Here is a 22,798-nt window from a genome sequence, read left to right as displayed (position 1 = left end):
TGCACTGCATGAGGCAAATGGTGGTCACACCAGATACTGACCGGTTCTGAGTCCCCAGACCCCCAATAAAGCAAAAAACTGCACATTTCAGGGTGGCCTTTTATTGTGGGCAGTATAAGGTACACCTGTGCACTACTCATGATGTCAGATCAGCATCTTGATGTGGCACACCTGTGAGGTGGGATGGATTATCTCAGCAAAGCAGAAGTGCTCACTATCACACATTTAGACTGATTTGTGAACAATGTTTGAGAGAAATGGTAATATTGTGTATCTGGAATGAATTTTAGATATTTAAGTCTATCTCATGTAAAATCGGATCAGAAACAAAGGGGTTGCGTTTATATTTTTGTTGAGTGTATGTATATATATATATATATATATATATATATATATATATATATATATATACACACACATACAGTAACATACAGTGATATACTACTCTGTGATGAAGGAAGAAAGCAGTAATGCAAATAAGCATGAAAGAACTAGTACATTGTTGCCTGTATTTGGACATATTTTGTGGCATATTTTAAATTTTGCTCATATATCGTTATATAATGTAAAGCTACATAATGTAAAATCATGTGACATTTGTACATTTTTATTTATTGCTTTTTTCTTGCTGTTGTTGTAGGGGGACCCTGGCATGCCTGGTCCACCTGGAGTCCCAGGCCCTATTGTATGCATGTATTTCTCTTTTAAAATATACAATTTAATTTTCAATTTTTTTTTTTCGTTTTTATGTTGTTGTGATGTATGGTTGTAAAGCATAACTAATTTAAACATTTGCAAACAGTTAATTTCAAGTTTCAAGTTTTAAATTAATTTGTAATTTGTACATTAAAATGCTTGTATGAGCTTGTACAATTAGACTAGTAAAATACAACACAAATTTTTTTGCTTTTCATTTGTGACATGTAGAAAACATTACAAATGTAAAAAAATCTGAAAAATAAGGCTCCAATATACTTCTTTGATAACAACAAACATTTCTAGCCTGTTGTCTGCATGTCACAAATGAAGAGTGTTGGGTGTAACGCATTGGAGTACTTGGGTTACTTTTTTCTTTTTTGATGTAACGAGTAATCAATCTTGTTGGGGGACGTTCCTTTTTAAAAAGTAACTACTTACATTACAAAATTACTGTCATTAAAAAGTACATACATTGTCTGAATAATGGATAAAATGTTTAAAAATATAACTAAATAACTGAGTACTTAAATGGCGGGCCTAATGCGTTATACCCAACACTCATGCAAATGAAAGACAATTCTGTGTCTTATGTGTGTTGTGTTCAGTGTTATTTGACTGTCATAATTGTTTTCCATACTTATCACCAGGTTTTCCTTCTTTGTTTTGTTCTGTTTAGTGTACAAACAACTAGAAGCGGATTTTTGCCTTGTAAAACTCTGACTCTGTAACTTGTTTTTTTAAACAATTTTGCTCATCTCTTTTTTTCTCTTTGCCTGACAGGGGAAACCTGGAGTTCGTGGTGAGCCAGGAATCCCAGGAGAGCCAGTAAGTTTTTTTTCCACTCAACTGTCTGAGTATTTATAAGGAGAAATAATGCTAAACTCATTTTTTAATTTTTCTTTAATTATTCCTTCCAGGGAGCAAGAGGACCTGTGGGAGAGACAGGTTTTCCTGGACCCGAAGGACCTCCAGGTGTACCTGTAAGAAAACACACCCTATCTTGTCGATATTGCTACATTCTGTTATATTACAGTGTTTTTCTGTCCTTAACCTAGTAAATACACCTTTTAGTCACTGACTTGAATTAGGTATATTAGAGTAGAAAAAAACATATTCTTGGATAGGGACATACTGCTTATTAAGGAAGACATAAAACATTACATTAAAGAGGTAATAATATAAAATATTAGGATTAATAAACAATTTTTGGGAAAAGAGGTTTGCAGCAATGTTTTGCAACTCTTAGAAGATGTCATTTAAAATACTAGATAACGTGACATTAACATGACCACTGTAGGTGAACAGTGAATTAATAGTACCTACTGACTTTTTTCTGCAGGGTAGACCTGGAAAAGATGGAAGCCCTGGCTATGAGGTGAGAATGTCAGATGGGTAAACCTGAGCACTTTAGAAATGTAGTATTATTGATTTATTTAACGTATGCCAGCCACACTGTTTAAAAGGTGTGAAGCTTTAGAAGATCCAGAACTTAACAATTTACATAAAAGTGTATCCAATCTAATTGGGATTTTATTATTGCACTTTATTATGCAAAACACTTAACATTCACTTTACAAAAAGCAAGTGTTTTCCAAAAACATGTGTCTCCTTCCTAATTAACTTTAAGCTAAAAACAAACAACCTTTGTACTAATTATTTCATCCTTTGTTGGATGCCAAATAAGACTTTTCTACAAGCTGATGCCAAAGTAATAAAGTGCTAAGGCAGTCTTGCCAAATTGGCCACTTTCTTGTTATATCTTTCCAAACCCTCATGGCAACTTTTTTGTCAAAAGTGACGAGCGACAAATCTAGCGATTTTTTTTTCCAGGTGTTATTGTTGACTTTTCAGAACTTTTGGAGACTCCGACATGGAAGCACTTGTCATTCTGCATTCTGCAACTTCTCCCAGATTGTCTAAAATGACTAAATAAAAAAATCCAAATTTTTTTATCTGAATATGTTTCATTGTCTGTCTGCAATTGGGGTAAGGACACTTGTGATGGTCACATATACAAAATAACAGGCAGACAGAAATATCAAACTCTAGGTGGTGTCAGAGGTACAGTGGAACCTTAAATTGTGTTTTTTGCAAAACGAGCAAAATTTCATGCAGTATGCATGCGCTTTATCTGCCAACAGTCATGTGATCACAACTGGGAAATAGATCTTCTCTCTCACGTGCTATGGCGTTATGGGTAAATGTCTCCCATGCTCAGTCTCATCTCGGGTTACTTTGCAGTAACCCTGTTCCCTGAAAAGGCGGGAACGAGATGCTGCGTGAAAAACGCTATGGGAAACATCTTGTCATGTTGCCGGTTGTGAAGCATGTGTGTATTAAACACGCCAAATTTTTGGCTTATATAACCTTGGTCGGGTGATGTCATCTGATAAGATGCACCTGCAGGTTATAAATAGGAGTGAACCGGAAACATTCCTCAGATTGATTTGTCTGAACGGACGTCCAGTCATGTAGGCAGTGCGGCATTGGGACGCAGCATCCCGAGACGGTCCCTTTCAAAGGCTACACTCGATGCTGCGTGAAAACGCTATGGGAATGAGAGTGCCAACGCCGCCGCACTGCAAGTGTCTGGACTACAAGGTTGTGTAGCGTGTGCGCACAAGGCCGAGAAGGTCTCAGAACTATGTCTGGGTAGCTGACTCGAGGACTTGTGAGCCCGGATTAGCATGAACATCCAGACTATAAAAGTAACAAATGTGTGCGGAGAGGACAACCCTCCGCATCACACACTTGCTGCAGGGAAATACCTCTTGCTAGTGCAATAGATGAGGCGATCCCCCTGGTTGAATGAGCCCTGATTCCTAGAGGCGAAGTGAGCCCACGTGCCTCATAAGAGAGGGCAATAGCCCAGTGTAGTGGTGGCCGCCCCCCGGTTGTGGCCCCAGAACATGTAAAAGCTGCTCTGACTTACGCCACTAGCTGATGCGGTGGATGTAAATCTGAAGAGCACGTACTGGACACAGTAAGTGAAGTCTCTCCTGCTCTGAAGCTGTAAAGGCGGAGGACAGAAGGCTTTAAAAACAATAGGGTGCATGTTGGCAAATGTGTGAGGGGAGGGCAGCAAGTGTGTGACGCGGAGGGGACCAACCCTACGCGTCACACACTTGCTGCAGGGGAATACCTCTTGCTAGTGCAATAGATGAGGCGATCCCCCTTGTTGAATACGCCCTGATTCTTAGAGGCGAAGTGAACCCACGCGCCTCATAGGAAAGGGCAATAGCATCTCTCGCGCAGCTTGCGGCCCCAAAACATATAAGTCTCTGAAGTCTCTCCTGCTCCAAAGCTGTAAAGGCGGAGGACAGAAGGCTTTAAAAACAATAGGGTGCATGTTGGGAATGGAACTTTCGGAAGATAGTTCAGTGAGGATGCAAAATGGCCCTGACTAGCCCAGGGGCAAAGTCTAGGCAGGATAGGGAGACTGACAGATCTCCGATCCTCTTAGAAAGGTAACGGCCATTTAGAAAAACCATCTTTAGGGTCAGAAACCTGAGGCACTGAGTCTAGTGGTTCAACAAGGGGCACAAGCCCGAGGACAACTTTTCCTGCAGAAACTCCAGCACTGAAACAATTCGGCAGTGGACTGGTTCTACTTGCTTCATCATGCACCAACTTTCAAATACATTCCATTTGACGGCATAAGCTCTTCTAGGGGAGGCAGCCCTAGCACTTAGAATAGTCTTAATTACGCTGGCTGGAAGACCAGCTTGACTTAGTTGGTCCCGTTCAGGGACCACCAAGGCGTCCAGACCCAGGGGCTGGAAGAGTCAGAGAGCAGTAAAGGGGACACTTGCTGATCTTGTGAGGCAAAGAGGTCCACCTCTGCTACATGAAATTTTCCTAGAATGTAAATCGCCCTGAGGGACAGGAACTTGGTGCGCTAGCTATTTAGCAGCGTTAGCACAGTCTGCCCTGGCGATTAATTTATGAGACTGCCATAGTTTTGTCCACCCGCACTAGGACATGGAATTCTCAACTGCTGAAGAAAGTGCTTTAGGGCCAGAAATAGAGCCATCATTTCGTGGCAATTAATGTGCCGCGCGAGAAGATGGCCTCTTCAGCTCCCTTGAGCTGGACGGTCATCTAAGCCGCACCCCAGCCCATGAGGGAAGTGTCTGTCATTAGCATCTGCGACGACAAGACAAACTTAGAGTGGGACCCAGAGTCGGAAACCAGGGTCTGAACCACATAGGAAGGGTACGAAGCACCTGGCGCATAGCCCTTATTGGGGATTGGCCCTAGAGTGAAATCCCCTGGTTCTTAGCCACAACTGAAATGCTCTTATGTGCAGAAGGCCCAAAGGTGTCACCGTGGATACAGCTGCCATGAGAGCTAAGATCTCTGAAAGTGATGGTCACTTTTTGGTCTAGCTTGATTTCCTTGAGGGTGTTGAGAATGGATTCGACACGAGCGGGAGACAGCTGTGCCTGCTTACGATAAAATCCCATGTGACACCCAAATATGTTGTCCTCTGAACAGAAAAGAGCACGCTTTCATGGCGTTGGATCTCTATCCTAAGAAACAAAGATGAGCTCGGAAGACATGCAGATGTCGAAGCGCTAGCTACTGAGACTGGGCCAGCCAGTCATGTAATTCAAATACGGATGCTCTGAAGTCATTAGAGCCAGAACTACATCTATGTATCTTGTGAATATGCGGGTGAGAGAGCTAGACCAAATGGAAGGACCCAATACTGGTAAGCTTCGCCCCCGAAAGCGAACCTCAGAAACCTTCTGTGTTGTGGCAATATTTCTATTGATTTATTTTTAGATAGCGGTAAAGCCCGTGAAATCTAAAAATTGGGAACCAAGAAATACCGACTGTAGTAGCCTGATTCTCTGTCTGGTACATTTACATTTAGGCATTTTGCAGACGCTCTTATCCAGAGCGACGTACATTTTTATCTCATTACACATCTGAGCAGTTGAGGATTAAGGGCCTTGCTCAAGGGCCCAACAGTGGTTGTGGGATTTGAACCTGGGATCTTCCGAACCGTAGTCCAATGCCGTCATCCAATGCCTTAACCACTAAGCTACCCCTGGCCCTGGTAGAAGAACATGTTACATGGCCCCATTTCCCAGCAACTTCTGTCAGCAGATGCACACTTTCCGGTTTCATGAAAGTGGAGACCACACCATTGAAATGTGGAGGGTGATGTGAGAACTGAATCCTGTAGTTTCTCTCTACAGTGCTTAGTACTCAAGGAGATATACTTGGCACGCTGCCAGTTTCTCAAATAGTGGCAAAGGATCGGCGGCTTGTTTAAAAGGCAGGGGGGGGGGGTGTTAGATGTCGGCATCCTGAAACATGGCAGGAAAAAACAAAGAACTAACATTTTATTGGAGACTGGTGTTGCCCGAAACACCAGTGGTGGCGAAAGAAAGAAGTTTTTAAATCCGTCTCTCACAGCTCTGCCGGATGCACGAGTTTAAGCCCCAGGAATGCGCGGCAGCTCGAAGCTTCTCAAGGAATGCGAGGCGTGCGCGTAGCACTTAATCAAAGCAGTAAAGTGTAGAGATCGCCCTCCGATATGAATTATACACACAGAGGGACATCTCGTTTAAAACTCTGCCATTATCGGTGAGTTAACCACTTATATTGTGTCAAGAACTAACCTGAGGTGACCAGAAGACGTAGCTTTAGCGGTTAGCCCTGTGTAGCGTGTGTAGCGTAAACCCAAACGCGGAGTGACACAAGTAGGCAGGATAATCACTCTGTTTAGTTTAAGGACTCTCACGATTGGGGAGTAAGGGAAAGACACAATCTAACCCGCGTCCTATAAACACACACTCAGTAAGAAAGCAAAGCCAATAAAGTGAGTACTCACAGATTGATAAATGCAACCGAGATGACATCGGGCAACTCAATGACTGAGCGTTGTACTGTGGTTTGTTTACTCCTTTTATACTTCCTGGTTCGCGACTGCATTACTTCCGGGTCCTAGTGCCGGTCGCATCTTGAGTGTGCATGACAGTACCCCCGTCGGTGGAGGATACCGGTGGGGGGCCACCAGGTGCACTGCCTTGGAGAACCGGTCAACAATGGTGAGTATGGTGTTTTTCCCTTCGAAAACCGGCAGGCCCGTGATGAAATCCAGGGCAATGTGCGTCCAGGCCATCGAGGAACGGGAAGTGGTTGGAGCTCTCCAGGGGACGGTTGATTTATGTCCTTGACCCTGGCGCACACCGGGCACGCCTAAACGAACTCAGTGATGTCCCTTCTCAAGGAGGGCCACCAGAACGGCCGTCTGATGAATGAGAGGGTCCTCCGGGTCCCTGGGTGTCCGGCAATCGGTGAGGAGTGGCCCCATTGGAGGAAGTCTGATCTTACGTTCTGGGGTACGTAGAGTCGTCCAGGCGGCACGCCTGCCGGTCCGGTCTCTGCAGCCCGTGCCTGGCGGAGCCTTGTCTCCAAGTTCCACTGAAGGGGTGCAATGACCTAGGAGGAGGCAATGACAGGCACGGGATCCGCCCAGGGAAGATCTTCATCGTACTGCCTTAATAGCGTGTTGACCTTGGTGTTCTTGGACCCCGGGCGGTACGACAGATGGAAGTCGTACTGTTCAAAAAAGAGGGCCCATCGTGCCTGTCGTGGATTGAGCTGTCTTAAGTTCCTGATGGTGATGAGGTTCTGGTGTTCGGTCCAGACGATGAACGGCTCACTGGCGCCCTGGAGCCAGTGATGCCATTCCTCCAAGGGCCACTTTATGCCCAGCAGTTCGCGGTCCCCTACCCCGTATCGCTGCTGAGTGGGGTTGAATTTCTTGGAGAAGAAACCACACGGGTGTAGTTTCTGGTCTGGACCACGTTGGGAGAGAACGGCGCCGGTGCCCACATCCAACGCGTCCACCTCCACAACGACAGGTTTGTTGGCGTCTGGGCGGAGAAGGATAGGAGCGTTGGTAAAACGATTACACAGTTCTTAAAAAGAGGAGATGGCGGCGGGTGTGAGTCGAGACGGGTGAGGCTATATACTTTTTTTATAGTAATCTTGTTTAGTCCTCGATAGTCGACACACGGGCAAAGTTTGCCCCCTTTCTTCTTTACGAAGAAAAACCCTGCGGCAGCTGAGAAGGAGGAGGGCCGGATAATACCATGGCGCAGGGCGTTGGCGACGTACTCCTCCATGGCTTGTGTCTCGGTGGCCGACAGGGAGTAGAGGTGGCCGTGGGGGGGGACGGGGCCCGGCTGAAGTTTTATCGCCAGGTCGTATGAGCGATGAGGTGGTAGGTAAGTGGCTCTTCTTTTGCAGAATACTTTAGCCAGGTCTTGATATTCAGATGGAATGGCGTCGGTGTCGACGTCAGGGACCTCGGACTTCTTGGAACACGTCCCAGCCGGTGCCCGGAGGCAGAGCTGAAGGATCCGGTTTTGTGCCCATGAGATGAGAGGGTCGGCCCCCACTGAAGGATCCGTTTTTGTGCCCATGAGATGAGAGGGTCATGCTGTAGTAACCAGGGATAGCCGAGTATTACAGGAGGCAATGCGATGGGTGTGAGGAAAAACTGTAGCTGTTCTTGATGTTGGTCGATGATGAACGTAAGAAGTTGGGTCTGGTGAGTGATGGGGCTAGATGAAAGGGGCCGACCGTCGACAGATGTAATGTGAAGCGGCTGGGATAACGCCTCGATCTTTATCCCCATTTTTTTGGCATAAGTGGAGTCAATTAAGTTCCCCGCTGCACCAGAATCGATGAACACGGTACTTCAGACCCGTTTGTGGCCAAATTGGAGGGTTACGTGAACCGTGAGGCGGGAAGTGGTGGCGATGGTAGCGGTGAAGAGGTGGATGGTGCTCGGTGAGTCTCTCCTCCTGCTCACTGGGGCTGTGCGTTTCCTGGGCGTAGTGGGCAGATCGCCCTGTGATGGGCCGCTGATCAACAGTAGGCACACAAACTCTCTCGAAACCGGCGTTCTCGTTCTGCCACGGTAGGGGAGGCGCGTCCTAATTGCATGGGTTCCCCGGCTCCGGTGTTAACCACGGCAGAAGATGGAAATCTGACAGGTTCGGTGATGGCAGGAGTGAAGGTGATCGGTGGTCGAGGTGACATTTGGGCGTAGGTAGGAGCAGGCGGGCGGGGTCCTCGGGGCTGGCTTCGGACGAGAGAGGAGACGCTGGTCGATGGATTAGCCCCTCCAGTGTGGCGGGGAGCTCTCGTCTGGCTAGTTCGTCTTTGATGCGTGAAGCTAGTCCCTCATAGTAGGATGTCCGGAGCGCGGCATCTCCCCAGGATGTCTGTACCGCGAGGGTGCGGAATTCGGCGGTATAGCGGCTCACGAACAATCCTGCCTGCCGCAGGTGGTTAAGCTTTGTGTCGGTCTCCACCTCGCCCGCAGGATGTTCAAAAGTGAGTCTAAGCTGGCTGGTGAACTCATTGTAAGAATGGGCGGTGTCGGTGTCTGCTCGAAGAACTGCCGTGGCCCACTCAGCTGCCTGCCCGGACAGCAACGATACGAGAAGAGCAATGCGAAGCTGATCAGTGAAGTACTTGGTGGCATTGAACTCAAAAACCAGATCTAGCGCTGTCAAGAACACACTACATCTTCTGTCCGTGCCATCCCATTTATCAGGTAAAGCTAGAAAGACATCTAAAGGGGGGGGAGGTGGGGGATGCGGCGCTGCGGCCGCCGCGACGGGGGCCGGCTCGCCACGTCAGCAACAGCCACGCGGAGATCCGCGTTCTCCTGCCGGAGCTCCGCCACCTCGCAGCGCAAGGCCGCGACGTCTTGGACGCTCCGACGCAGAGTATCAAGCTCTCCGGTTAGCTGATTGATGAGCGCGGCATGCTGATCCACCACATAGCATAGGCGCGCATACTCCGCTGGGTTCACCGCAGAAGGCTCAGTCATTCTGTCAAGAACTAACCTGAGGTGACCAGAAGACGTAGCTTTAGCGGTTAGCCCTGTGTAGCGTGTGTAGCGTAAACCCAAACGCGGAGTGACACAAGTAGGCAGGATAATCACGCTGTTTAGTTTAAGGACTCTCATGATTGGGGAGTAAGGGAAAGACACAATCTAACCCGCGTCCTATAAACACACACTCAGTAAGAAAGCAAAGCCAAGAACGTGAGTACTCACAGATTGATGAACGCAACCGAGACGACATCGGGCAACTTAATGACTGAGCGTTGTACTGTGGTTTGTTTACTCCTTTTATACTTCCTGGTTTGCGACCGCATTACTTCCGGGTCCTAGTGCCGGTCGCGTCTTGAGTGTGCATGACATTTTGCTGGTTAGACACAGACACGGACACAACTAGGTGAAGACAAAGAATCTGAGGAATGTTTCCGGTTCACTCCTATTTATAACCTGCAGGTGCGTCTTATCAGATGACGTCACCTGACCGAGGTTATATAAGCCAAAAATTTGGTGTGTTTGATACACACATGCTTCACAACCGGCAACAAGATGTTTCCCATAGCGTTTTCACGCAGCATCAAGTGTAGCCTTTGAAAGGGAACTGTATGTGCATCACTCATATAATCATAACATCCATGCTCGTGTGTACTATTGACTATAACATTGTGATGACGTGTGTTCAAAGGTAAAATGCAGGTCAATTGATTTTATTTTTACTTTACATTTTGTATTAATTATTTGTATGTTTGTGGAACGCATCATCTGAGTTTCCATTATTTCTCACGGGGAAATTCACTTTGTAGTTTTACATATATGGAAATGATGAATTACCAGAAAGATGAAAAAACAACCAATCTAGTTTTCATACTGCATTTATACAGATGAATAGCATAAAGTTTTATCCATCTTGGGCTAATGCAATCCTCACTTATGATTCTCAGAATTAAAATTTGTTGTAGTTAATCCACCATCTTTGTGATAACAGCACCAGGTCTCATAAACTGCCTTGATATTTCAAATGTAGTCACTGAAAATTTTCAAGCAGACTGAATAACTAAAGAAGGTGTTCTTAGTAAGATGAAAAGGTAAGAATACAATAGGAGGTACGGTTGGATCCACAAGTATTTGAACACCGACATACCTTTCAAATTTTTGCTTCAGTGCACACTCATAGGCTTAAGTGGTTAGCACTGTCACCTTGCACCTGCATGGTATGGGTTCGCTTCCCAGCCAGGTTCAATTCTCACCTTGGTTTGCATGGAGTTTGCATGTTCTTCCCATGCTCCAGGTACTCAAATTTTCTCCCACAGTTTAAAGACATGCAATTAGGGTAATTGGCATTCCTCAAATTGCCCCTAGTGTGTAAATGAGTTTGTGTGCCCTGCAATGGCATGGCCCGGGGCCCTCACAAAATTCAGAGCTCACTGAGCTGAACAACTTTCACATTGCATGGGCTCTACTCAACAGGAAGTCTGTTATTTTGGGTCATTTGCAAAACACACCAAATTAAATTTGATACTCTTTCTAGCGAATTTTATACGATCGCCACCAAACTGGGCCTACTGTATGTGATCTCAATACATTGACAATGCCAAATTGCAGAGGGATTTATGATCCCTTAAACAGGTCAGCCATGAGATGCCTTAAATTTATGCCAAAATAAGGTTTATAACTTTCTGTGTGACCATTATATTGAGAGACATTATATTGAATAACATCATATTAAGTGACATGATTATGTAAAGCTTTTTTCTGCATCCATGGCTTTTTAAAGGTCTTGATATAAAATTAACAACAATTTTTTTTTTTAATCATGTCATAACAGCACTGGTATGACCACATTAAATGCATGTTAACATGATCCGAAATCACACTAGGTTGTGTGGTGCACCCAGGAGGAGATGCGCAGGGTGCTTGGGACCGCTCATTGTTGCTTGCAACAATATTTAATATTTATCTTCTTCTTAAAGGGATCAGCTGGAAAGCCTGGAGATAGAGGTTCCAAAGGAGAGCGGGTAAGTTCTGCATAGCCAGATATGGACATTTGTACTAAGATGGGAAATATCTATTTATTTATTTATTTATTTTTTTTTCACATCAGTACACAGTCCAAATTCTGCATGCCATATATATGTATATATCACATATGGAACAGAGGCAAGATGCAAGTGCAAATGAATGTTTATTGAAGTGCAGTGAAAACATAAGATACAAATCTGAAAACTACAGTATGACTAGTCTCTGTCTAAGGCTAATGCTAACAACAATTGTAGCAACAGACAACAAGGTAAGATTAACAGAGATGGAGCTAGAGAAACAAAAGTAAACCAAACAGCAAATTGAACAAAACACCTGCAGAACAAGACCTAACTGAAACACTGACTTTAATAGACAAACTAATCAAGCTATACAAGGTTCGGGTGAACACTGTGACAACATGGCTGTGGTGAAGTGGTGATAGGAAATGGTTTTAGAACCAAAAGTCAGAACTCATGTCAAAAACACAAAAACAGAAACAAATACAGGAGGATCAGAATAAAAAAATCTAGTTTCTTAAAATATTGGAATACTTATTCTGTTTAAACTGCAAAAGTTGCTGTATTAAAGCATATTCATGGAAAGTTGACTGGAAGAGAAGTGTGGTAGGAAAAAAAAGGGGGGGGGGATTACCAGGGCTTTAAAAAACAGTCAAGCAAAGCTGATTAAAACACTGGAGAGAGGTTCTCAACAAGTGGAGTAAGGCTGGATTTACAGTAGTGGATCAGGAGCCACCACACACTTTAGGAAATAGGTAACATCTGTTGCATGCCTAGTATCAAGCCACTGAATCAGAGAAAAACAACTAGCTATTGCTCAGTGGTCTAAGTCCTCATTTAAGGTAAAAGTAAATGTTGCATTTTATTTGGAAATCAAGTTCCCAGAAGGGGAAGAGTGGAGAGGCATAGAATTGAAGTGTTACAGAGATGCTGATTTCCTTTTCCACAAACTGATTTGTTGACCATAACATTATTATGCTTGATTAGTCAGTCAACTGGCATGTCCTGAACCGCACAAAGGATCTATGGGGTATTGTCATGAAGAATATGCAAAACACCCAAACCTACATTAGAGACCAGCTGAAAGCAATTAACCTGCGCCCGGTTTCCCTAAAGCTTCTTTTTGCCAAGTAGTTCTTAAGTTGTACCTTAACCTCTCTCTTAATGGTATGGTGTGATTTCTGAAATGTTCGTAAGGTTGGTCTGGACCAATCTTAACTTACTCTTAGCATTGTTTCAACTCAAGATGCTAGTCGCCGCCACTGTGCAGCAGTCTTTATAAATCAGTGGTGTATGCAACCACATTATGGCACGTTATCAAAGTCGTATTAATGATGGAATATACTGTAGGTCTGTTTTAAGAATTTTATTTTATTTGATATCAGAACTAATAAAGTGACTTTTAATTAGCCTATTTTAACTTACGTAAGATGTATCTTAAGAGTCTTTTTAGCTCGCTAAGAGTGTGTGTTATCGGGAAACCGGGCCCTGGTCCATAATAACACCTCAGCAGTGCCACTGGCTGATCGCCTTCAAGTAATGTGTGCATAGATGAACGTAATTTTTCAGAATTTTTTTTATTTCGATTGTTTAAGGTAATATAAAAATATTTTGGATGTTTGATGCGCTATAAGCGGTAATCATCAAAAATTTAAGTACATAAGAAAGGCTTGAAATATTTCATCTTACATGTTATACATTTAGAACATGAGTTTTTTTTTTCTTAAATATTACATTTAAAAAAAAAATGTAATACTGTGAAAAAAGTAATTTTTTTGTCAGAATCTGGAAGAAATATACAGTATAGGAAGTTGGAAATAACTTTTGACCTAATTTATATTGTAATATAATTTAATTATATATGTTCTCATTATATATATACAGATCTGGCCTTTAAAAACGCACGTTTTCGGAAAAGGGATCCCACGACTTGCCGCGAGTGCGCGCGGCAAGCTGTGAAAATGCCCTTCAATACCTGTAGGGGGCAGTCGTGTTTCAGTCTAAAGTATTGTGTGTCTACTGAAGCCGAAAAATGTTATGTCTCTTGGGCGCCCATTGACGGCAAGCGACAGAGCTCATAAACGTGTCAAGCTCAAACTATTATGTATTTATTCATCATTTTCATTCAGAATTATTATTATTAGTAGTTCTCCGAATTTATTATTATTATTATTGTAACGCACCCGCGCGTGTGCAAAAGGACTACAAAGATGCCTATAACAGTATTTATGCGCTTTAAACGCAGACGGGTACTGGTGGCTCAGTGGTAGGTGATTCGCCCGCCATGCGGGAGACCCGGGTTCGATTCCCAGCCAGTGCTCAAAATGCCGGTGCTATTCGCTAAAATGCCATAGATATAGCCATTACATTATCAACTTATGCTTCAGTACTAAATGCATGTTTGCAATTGAGAATTTTTTTTTGCTTAAGCTATGAAACATATTAGCACTCACCTCACAGTTGCTGTAATTTAATGATTATCATATGCAAAAAGTGTAAAACAAAGGATTCACATTTATTACATTTTCACCCAGAGCGGGATTCGAACCAGGGTCTGGACGATTTTATAGGATATACAGATATTATACGGATATTATTTAAGCAACGCCACACCACGTGGAAAGCGGCAAAAATGCTTCAATTTCATTGGCTGTCACTGAGTGTCAGCTATTCACGACTGGCCCCCGCGGAACACAGAATCCCCGGGCTTCGACTGCGCTTTCTCCATTCGTTATTACAGGGGCGGACTGGGACCAAAAAGTGGCCCTGGACTTCCTGGCCCACAGCAGCCCACACCATAATACATTGGCTCATTAATGTAGAGATACATTTTTAACACCAGTTACTAGTATAAAAATATAACACAATACAGAAATCAATGCTATTTAAACATGTTATTTGAAGTATCACTGAACATATATTGGGTCAAAGAAACAAACAAAAAAAAAGAACATCAAGACAAACAACATATAAATCTATAAAGACAATATTTTTTATTTTATTCTTTAATTATTATGGTAGTCAATATTAACACGAAATAATGCTGAGAAACATTATTTCGAATAATATTGACCACCATCATAATAACTAGCACAAGTTAATGCTGCTACTAATTTTATTCTGTTTGATTGCCATTCTTTTTACTTGGCTCTGGTAGATCAGGGGAGACGTGTTGGTCATCATCAGCATGTATTATGATGTGGGATGTGGTGCGCTGCTGGATCAGCCTCATTGTCCCTGACCTGTTATAGGCAGAATCTGTTCATTTGAAGCATTTCACAGCATTTACCTCTAAAGCTTTTTCTTATTTTCGCGTAACCTTTTCTTCTTCCTCCTTTTCATTCATGGAAATTATTATTAATTTGCTCAGAAAATTTGCTGCATCAAGAAAGGATCAATATCTAAAAATTGCCCACGTGTGTGGACAAAGAATACAAAAGTGTATAATCTTTAATAAAGTTAATCTATTACAATGTTGTTTTCAATGCTGAAGCAAACATGATTTAGTTTTAGTCTATTCATTGAATACAACGCGACAGCACGCTCCGAGGTGAAGCGCACCCACAGTTACTGTAATCCCCCATCTCACCTTTACGACAGGTGTGAAGTCACCAAACCGGTTTCGCTGCTGGGGGAATTCACAGAATTGGGGTTTTTAAAACAAATTAACAAGACCGAGCAGACTTCAGACAGGGGGTTTGCTTTTATAATGTGGAGCAAGCCCGAGATCATATTAACGTAGCATTCATCATTCAAAGTTATTCATATCAGTGTATAGTAAGTGTGATTTGAAAAGTGCTATAACTCCACCTGCTACAGTTTCAGCCCAGTGGAACAATCTGACTACACGTGAAGTGCCATGAAAAAGTATTTGCCCCTTCCTATTTTTTTTCTTTGCATATTTGTCACACTTGTATAGGTGGAATTTTACCTAAACACTTTAGGTGAGAACGTATAGGTTAATATGTATAGGTGAGAACAGCTGATTCACACTTGGGAAGAGTGAATAATTTGCATTTGAATGTTGTCTGGCATTGTAAGCACACGCAGTGACACTAAAAGAACAATAGGATTAATAGGAATAGGAGGCACTAAAGAGGAGGATTTTCATTTAGACTATAAAAAAATTAACCTGCGTCTATTTTTAGGCGTGCCAGCTGCCACTTTTTAGTCTTATAATGCCCACATGACATGCTGGTACAGAGCTGGACATGGCTCATCCATGCCAATATTCCCGGGTTTGCACCCTGCGCTATAAAATACGAGTACGACGGCCATCCGCGGACAGCAGCTCCTGCCTCCGTCCGCTCGCGCTTGCTATTCTTTGAAGTCTCTGGGGCGCGTTCCAATTGCCCCGTTTGCATGCCGCACTTCCGCGTTGTGTGCGCGCGTCTCACTCACACCGCGTAGTAAAATTCACTGTAAACCAACAAACCCAGAGTATTTTATAGCGCGGATGAACCCGGGATCATTAGCAAGGAGAGCTCTTCTTCACTATTCGTGCCTAATTCTGCAGCCCCGCTTCTTCGCATATCTGAAGGAGAGGCCGCCTAACTAGTGAGCGAGAAGCGATATTGATTTGGGCGCACGCAGTGACAGGCTGAAAAAAAACTATTGTCCTCAAAAATGTAACAGATGAGGACTCTGATTAATGTGCAAAAACTATATAATAAAACTATATAAGACTACATGCCTTTATAAGACTCAACTTTTATTTAAGCGCACTCACAATAACGAAAAAACGTGATTTTATAAATGTTTGAAAGCAAATAAGGTCCGCTGCTCTGTATTGTTTTTGGTGAACTTGAGCGCGTCAGAAAATGAACGCAAATGTTTTTTTTAAATGGTCAGAGTCAGTCTGCTTGCTGTTTTCCCGACGCGTTCATAATCATTAGTCTACTTCTGCCGGTCGCTCTGGAAAACTTTATGCATGTGACTAAGCGCTGATTAAAACTATGGAGTAAATTAAAGAGGAGAATCACGATGCCGAATCAAAGTCCTGAGCCCAAACCTAATTTAAATTAAATTAACAAATATTATAAGTAAAAAAAAAAACAATAGCCCACGTTTAGAAACCGTTTATAAATTCTTTTCGACATGAGTTGGCCCTGTGTTATGCGCAGAGCGCCGGGAGATTTCCTGAAGCTCCGAAATAACTGGGGCATTTTTTTTAAATAGATGCTTTAATAACTGATGGAGGTTTTGAGCTGTATATACACGCAGTTTTGAGGGGTTTAAAACGAATTAGTCCGAGCAGACCTACATGAAAGGTGAGAAGTGAGTAACTGCGCGCGCTGTCGCGGTGTATATACTACAACAAACGTTTATCAACCTTTTGATAAAAACGCTGCCTTTTGTAAAGTGAAAGTACTTTACAAAAGATAAACTGCTTTATTTTAGTCATGAATTCACAATCACATCACATTCCAGCTATTATTTCCAGCCGTGGTTAAATAATGTATGAAATAATTATTAAATGCTGGACACAAACAGCAAATATGATGATAATTATAAAAAGCCCGAAAAAGTTTGTGGTCATAAGATAATATTTACTTAATAATATAATATATATAGTTCATTCATGTCTTCTGATGATGTCGACACATTTTTTACGTTTTAAATAAGATATGTTGGCATATTTACGAATCAGGACATTCGCATAGTTAAGACTATCAGATAGCCTACTATCAGGAAATTAAAAAATTAATTTCAACACCATGTAAACCGAGACATTGCCATGTCTTTCACAAAAAATATATAAGAAACTTATTAAGAATTTTAAAGCACGAATTTGGGCATCTCATTTCATCATTATGAAAATAATATGAAGCACATATACACACATTTATCATGAAAGATCTGTTGTAAAGCAAAATAAAATTCATGTTTGCTTCAGCATTGGGAACAATATTGTTTTAGACTAAGTAATTATACACAATTCTTCGTTGTACAGTACTTGGTCCGGCGTTTAAATAAAGTCCTTCCATGCGCCATCTGGCGGATATTCAGTGAAGCACAACACATTTATTTAAATTCCCGAATGTTGCTTACGGCAAGTTGCGGCGCCCCGCGCGCTAAATTGAGGCATCCCGCGGGAAAACACGCGCAGTCTTAATGACCACATCTGTATACTGTGTGTGTGTGTGTGTATATATATATATATATATATATATATATATTTTTTTTTTTTAATGATTATGTAAACCCAAATTTCAGTATTTCAGAAAATTTAAATATTGCTTAAGATAAAAAAAAAAAAAAATTTAACACCCAAATGTTGGACTGTGTTGAACATGCAGTGTGGCATGGAGGCGATTAGTCTGAAGCACTGCTGAGGTGTTATGGAAACCCAGGTTGCTTTGCGCAAAAAAACGGCCTTCAGCTTTTCTGCGTTGTTAGGTCTGTTGTCTCGAATCTTCCTGGTACCCATAGTTTCTCTATGGGATTTAGGTTGGGTGAGTTTGCTGGCCAATCAAGCACAGGGATACCATGGTTCTCACACCAGTTATTAGTACTTTTGGCAGTTTGAGCAGGTGCCAATTCCTGCTGGAAAATTAAATCAGCATCTCCATAAACCTTCCTGGTAGACAGCTGCGCTGACCTTGGACCTGATAAAACACAGTGGACCAAGTGGGGAACAGATGACATGGGACCTTGATTTCCATATAAGATGCAAAATTTACTTTTATCTGAAAAGTGCACTTTGGCCCACTGAGCAACAGTCCAATCCTTTTTTTTTTCCCTAGCCCAGGTAAGACACCTCTTACATTGTCTCTAGCTCAAGAGAGGCTTGACACAAGGAACCTGACAGTTGTAGCCCATGTCCTGGGTACGTTTGTGTGTGGTGGCTTTTGAAGCACTAACTCCAGCTGTTGTCCACTCCTGTTGAATCTCCCCCAAATTCTTAAATGGGCTTTGTTTCACATTCCTTTTATGGCTGTGGTTATCCCTATTACTTGAGCACCTTTTTCTACCACCTTTTTTTCTTTCATTTAACCTTCCATTAATGTGCTTGGATACAGCACTACTGTATGTGATGCTGGTGGAAAAAAAACATTTCTTGACTCGCTCTTCCAAAACGCCCTATAGTGGCTCAATAATATTTAAATCTGGTGACTGTGCAGGCAATGGGAAATGTTCAACTTCACTTTCATGTTCATCAAACCACTTTGTCACCAGTCTTCCTGTGTGTATTGGCACATTATTATCCTGATACACGGCACCGCCTTCAGGATACAATGTTTGAACCATTGGGGTGCACATTAAATTCAATTCAATTCAGTTCAATTTTATTTATATACAGACCTGGCCATTAAGAATGCGTGTTTTTTTCCGCGAGATGCCGCAATTTGGCGCGCAGCATGTCGCGACCTGCCGCAAGCAACATTCGGGAATTTAAATAAATGTGTTGTGCTTCACTGAATATCCGCCAGTTGGCGCATAAAAGGACTTTATGTAAAAGCCGGACCACATACAACGATGAATTGTGTATAACTGGGGTGACTGGAGTCTTTGATTATCCTCGCTTTTCTTAGGCCCCGCTTCCTGTAGATGTCCTGGAGGGAGGGATGCTCACCTCCAATTATCCTCTCGGCACACCGCACCACTCTCTGCAGAGCTTTGCGGTTGTAGGTGGTGCTGTTGCCGTACCAGGTTGTAATGGATCCAGTGAGGATGCTCTTGATGGCACAGCGGTAAAAGGTACTGAGGATGCAGGGGCTCATGCCAAATCTCTTCAGTCTCCTGAGAAAGAAGAGTCGCTGTTGCGCCTTCTTCACTGTTTTGTCAGTATGAGCTGACCATGTGAGATCCTCTGCAATATGAACACCCAGGAAACGGAAGCTGCTTACTCTCTCCACAGCAGCGCCGTTGATGATGATGGGAGAGTGTACACCTCTTTACCTCCAGAAGGCCAAGCTCCTCTGTCTTTCCGATGTTGAGGAAGAGATGGTTCTAATGCAACCACAGGGGGTGCAATCCAGTGTCTTCTTGTGCCAGTCCCAAGTCTGGATAAATGCAGAGGGTTGTGTCAGGAAGGGCATCCGACGTAAAACTTTTGCCAAATCAATGATGCAAATCACGAATATAATTCCCATACCGGATCGGTCGTGGCCCGGGTTAACAACAACCGCCACTGGTGTTGTTGGCCTACAGGGTGCTGGTGGAAATTGCTACTGTTGGTCGAAGAAGGAGAGGAGGAAGGCGTGTTCGAAAGCAGAGAGAGAAGAGGAAAGGCAAGAGTTTACAAGTGATAGTAGGGACTTTGAATGTTGGGACCATGACAGGGAAGGGAAGAGAGTTAGTTGATATGATGCAGAGAAGGAAGGTGGATATACTGTGTCCAGGAGACCAGGTGGAAAGGTAGCAAGGCTAGAAGCTTAGGATCAGGGTTCAAATTGTTTTACCATGGTGTGGATAGGAAAAGAAATGGAGTAGGAGTTATTCTGAAAGAGGAGTTTGTAAGGAATGTTCTAGAGGTGAAGAGAGTATCAGATAGGGTAGTCTGAAGCTGGAAATTGAAGGGATAATGTTTAATGTTGTTAGTGGTTATGCCCCACAGGTAGGATGTGAGTTAAAATAGAAGAAGAAATTCTGGAGTGAGTTAGATGAAGTGATGCAGAGCATCCCCAGAGGTGAAAGAGTGGTGATTGGTGCAGACTTCAATGGACATGTTGGGGAAGGCAACAGAGGTGATGAAAATGTGATGGGCAGGTTTGGTCTTCAGGACAGGAATGTAGAAGGACAGATGGTGGTGGACTTTGCAAAGAGGATGGAAATGGCAGTAGTAAATACTTTCTTCCAGAAGAGGCAGGAACATAGGGTGACATATAAGAGTGGAGGCAGATGCACTCAGGTCGACTACATCTTGTGACGACGTTGTAATCTGAAAGAGATCAGTGACTGCAAAGTGTTGGTAGGGGAGAGTGTAGCCAGACAACACAGAATGGTGGTGTGTAAAATAACCCTGGTGGTGAGGAAGGCGAAGAGGACAAAGGCAGAGCAGAGGACAAAGTGGTGGAAGCTGAGAAAGGAAGAATGTTGTGAAGTCTTTAGGGAGGAGTTGAGACAGGCTATGGGTGGTCAGGAGGGGCTTTCAGTTGACTGGACAACTACAGCCAATGTGATCAGGGAGACAGGTAGGAGGGTACTTGGTTTATCATCAGGTAAGGGGAAAGTGGACAAGGAGACTTGGTGGTGGAATGAGGAAGTCCAGGAGTGTATACATGGAAAGAGGCTAGCTAAGAAGAAGTGGGACACTGAGAGGACTGAAGAGAGTAGACAGGAGTACAGGGAGATGCAGAGTAAGGTGAAGGTAGAGGTGGCAAAGGAAAACAAAGAGCATATGAGGACTTGTATGCTAGGCTAGACAGTAAGGAGGGAGAGGTGGATCTGTACAGGTTGGCAAGGCAGAGAGATAGAGATGGGAAGGATGTGCAGCAGGTTAGAGTGATTAAAGATAGAGATGGAAATGTACTGACAGATGCCAGGAGGGTGATGGGAAGATGAAAGGAGTACTTTAAGGAGTTGATGAATGAGGAAAACAAAAGAGAACAAAGAGTAGAAGAGGTGATTGTTGTGGAACAGGAAGTAGCAAATATTAGTAGAAGTGAGGTGAGAAGGGCATTGAAGAGGATGAAGAGTGGAAAGGCTGTTGGTCCTGATGACATACAGTACCTGTGAAGGTATGGAAGTGCTTAGGAGAGGTGGCAGTAAAGTTTGACAAGTTTGTTTAACAAGATCTTGGAGAGTGAGAGGATTCCAGAGGAATGGAGGAGAAGTGTATTGGTGCCAATTTTTAAGAACAAGGGAGATGTGCAAAGCTGTGGCAATTATAGAGGTATAAAGCTAATAAGCCAGACAATGAAGCTGTGGGAAAGAGTAGTGGAAGCTAGGTTAAGGGCAGAGGTGAGCATTTGTGAGCAGCAATATGGTTTTATGCCTAGAAAGAGTACATCAGATGCAGTATTTGCTTTGAGGATGCTGGTGGAGAAGTACAGAGAAGGTAACAGGGAGTTGCATTGTGTCTTTTTAGATTTAGAGAAAGCATATGACAGGGTGCCAAGAGAGGAGCTGTGGTATTGTATAAGGAGGTCTGGAGTGGCATAGAAGTATGTTAGAGTAGTGCAGGACATGTATGAGAGCTGTAGGACAGTGGTAAGATGTGCTGTAGGTGTGACAGAAGAGTTCAAGGTGGAGGGGGGTCTGCATCAAGGATTGGCTCTAAGCCCCTTTTTGTTTGCTCTGGTGATGGACAGGATGACAGATGAGGTAAGACAGGAGTCCCCATGGACTATGATGTTTGCAGATGACATTGTGCTCTGTAGCGAGAGCAGGGAACAGGTGGAGGAAAATTTGGAGAGGTGGAGGTATGCTCTGGAAAGCAGAGGAATGAAGGTTAGCCGCAGCAAGACAGAATACATGTGTGTAAATGAGAGGGACCCAGGAGGATCGGTGTGGCTACAGGGAGCAGAGGTAAAAAAGGTTCAGGATTTTAAGTACTTAGGGTCAACGGTCCAGAGCAATGGAGAGTGTTCAAAGGAGGTGAAGAGGCAGGTACAGGCAGGTTGGAATGGGTGGAGAAAAGTGTCAGGTGTGTTGTGCGATAAAAGAGTATCAGCGAGAATGAAAGGAAAGGTGTACAGGACAGTGGTGAGACCAGCAATGCTCTACGGCTTAGAGACAGTGGCACTGAAGAAAAGACAGGAGGCAGAGTTGGAGGTAGCAGAGCTGAAGATGTTGAGGTTCTCCTTGGGAGTGACAAAGATGGATAGGATCAAGAATGAGTTTATCAGAGGGACAACCCACGTTAGATGCTTTGGAGATAAAGTCAGAGAGGCCAGATTGAGGTGGTTTGGACATGTTCAGAGGAGAGATTGTAAATATATTGGTAGAAGGATGTTGAGGTTGGAGCTGCCAGGCAGGAGGTCTAGAGGAAGACCAAAGAGGAGATTTATGGATGCAGTGAGTGGGGACATAAAGTTAGTTGGTGTGAGAGAAGAGGATGCAGAGGATAGGGTTAGATGGAGGCAAATGATTCGCTGTGGCGACCCCTGAAAGGGAACAGCCGAAAGACAAAGACAAAGGAGAAAGAGATGGTTCTCCTGGCACCAATGTGTTAGGACTCTGACCTCCTCCCTGTATGCTGTCTCATCACCGTTGGTGATAAGACCCACCACTGTTGTGTCGT

General features: G+C 43.4%; 1 protein-coding gene across 4 annotated transcripts in view; it reads left to right on the top strand.

Moving 5' to 3' along the window:
- The window catches only part of LOC128508598 (collagen alpha-1(XIX) chain-like), a 249,937-nt gene that overhangs the window by 201,789 nt on the left and 25,350 nt on the right, over nucleotides 1-22,798 (top strand). For 3 of the 4 annotated variants that reach the window (XM_053479992.1, XM_053479990.1, XM_053479991.1), the window contains exons 47-51: nucleotides 641-685; nucleotides 1,480-1,524; nucleotides 1,617-1,679; nucleotides 2,039-2,074; nucleotides 11,545-11,589. In XM_053479992.1, coding sequence (XP_053335967.1) covers nucleotides 641-685; nucleotides 1,480-1,524; nucleotides 1,617-1,679; nucleotides 2,039-2,074; nucleotides 11,545-11,589 — 234 coding nt within the window. Of the gene's footprint in view, nucleotides 1-640; nucleotides 686-1,479; nucleotides 1,525-1,616; nucleotides 1,680-2,038; nucleotides 2,075-11,544; nucleotides 11,590-19,145; nucleotides 19,312-22,798 lie in introns of all 4 variants that reach the window. The other variant, XM_053479993.1, reaches the window with a different exon arrangement.

The sequence above is a fragment of the Clarias gariepinus genome, chromosome 20 (assembly GCF_024256425.1).
Source record: "Clarias gariepinus isolate MV-2021 ecotype Netherlands chromosome 20, CGAR_prim_01v2, whole genome shotgun sequence".
Taxonomy (NCBI): Eukaryota; Metazoa; Chordata; class Actinopteri; order Siluriformes; family Clariidae; genus Clarias; species Clarias gariepinus.
The sequence above is the reverse complement of the archived record's forward strand: the minus strand, read 5'-3'. Positions and strand labels throughout refer to the sequence as shown.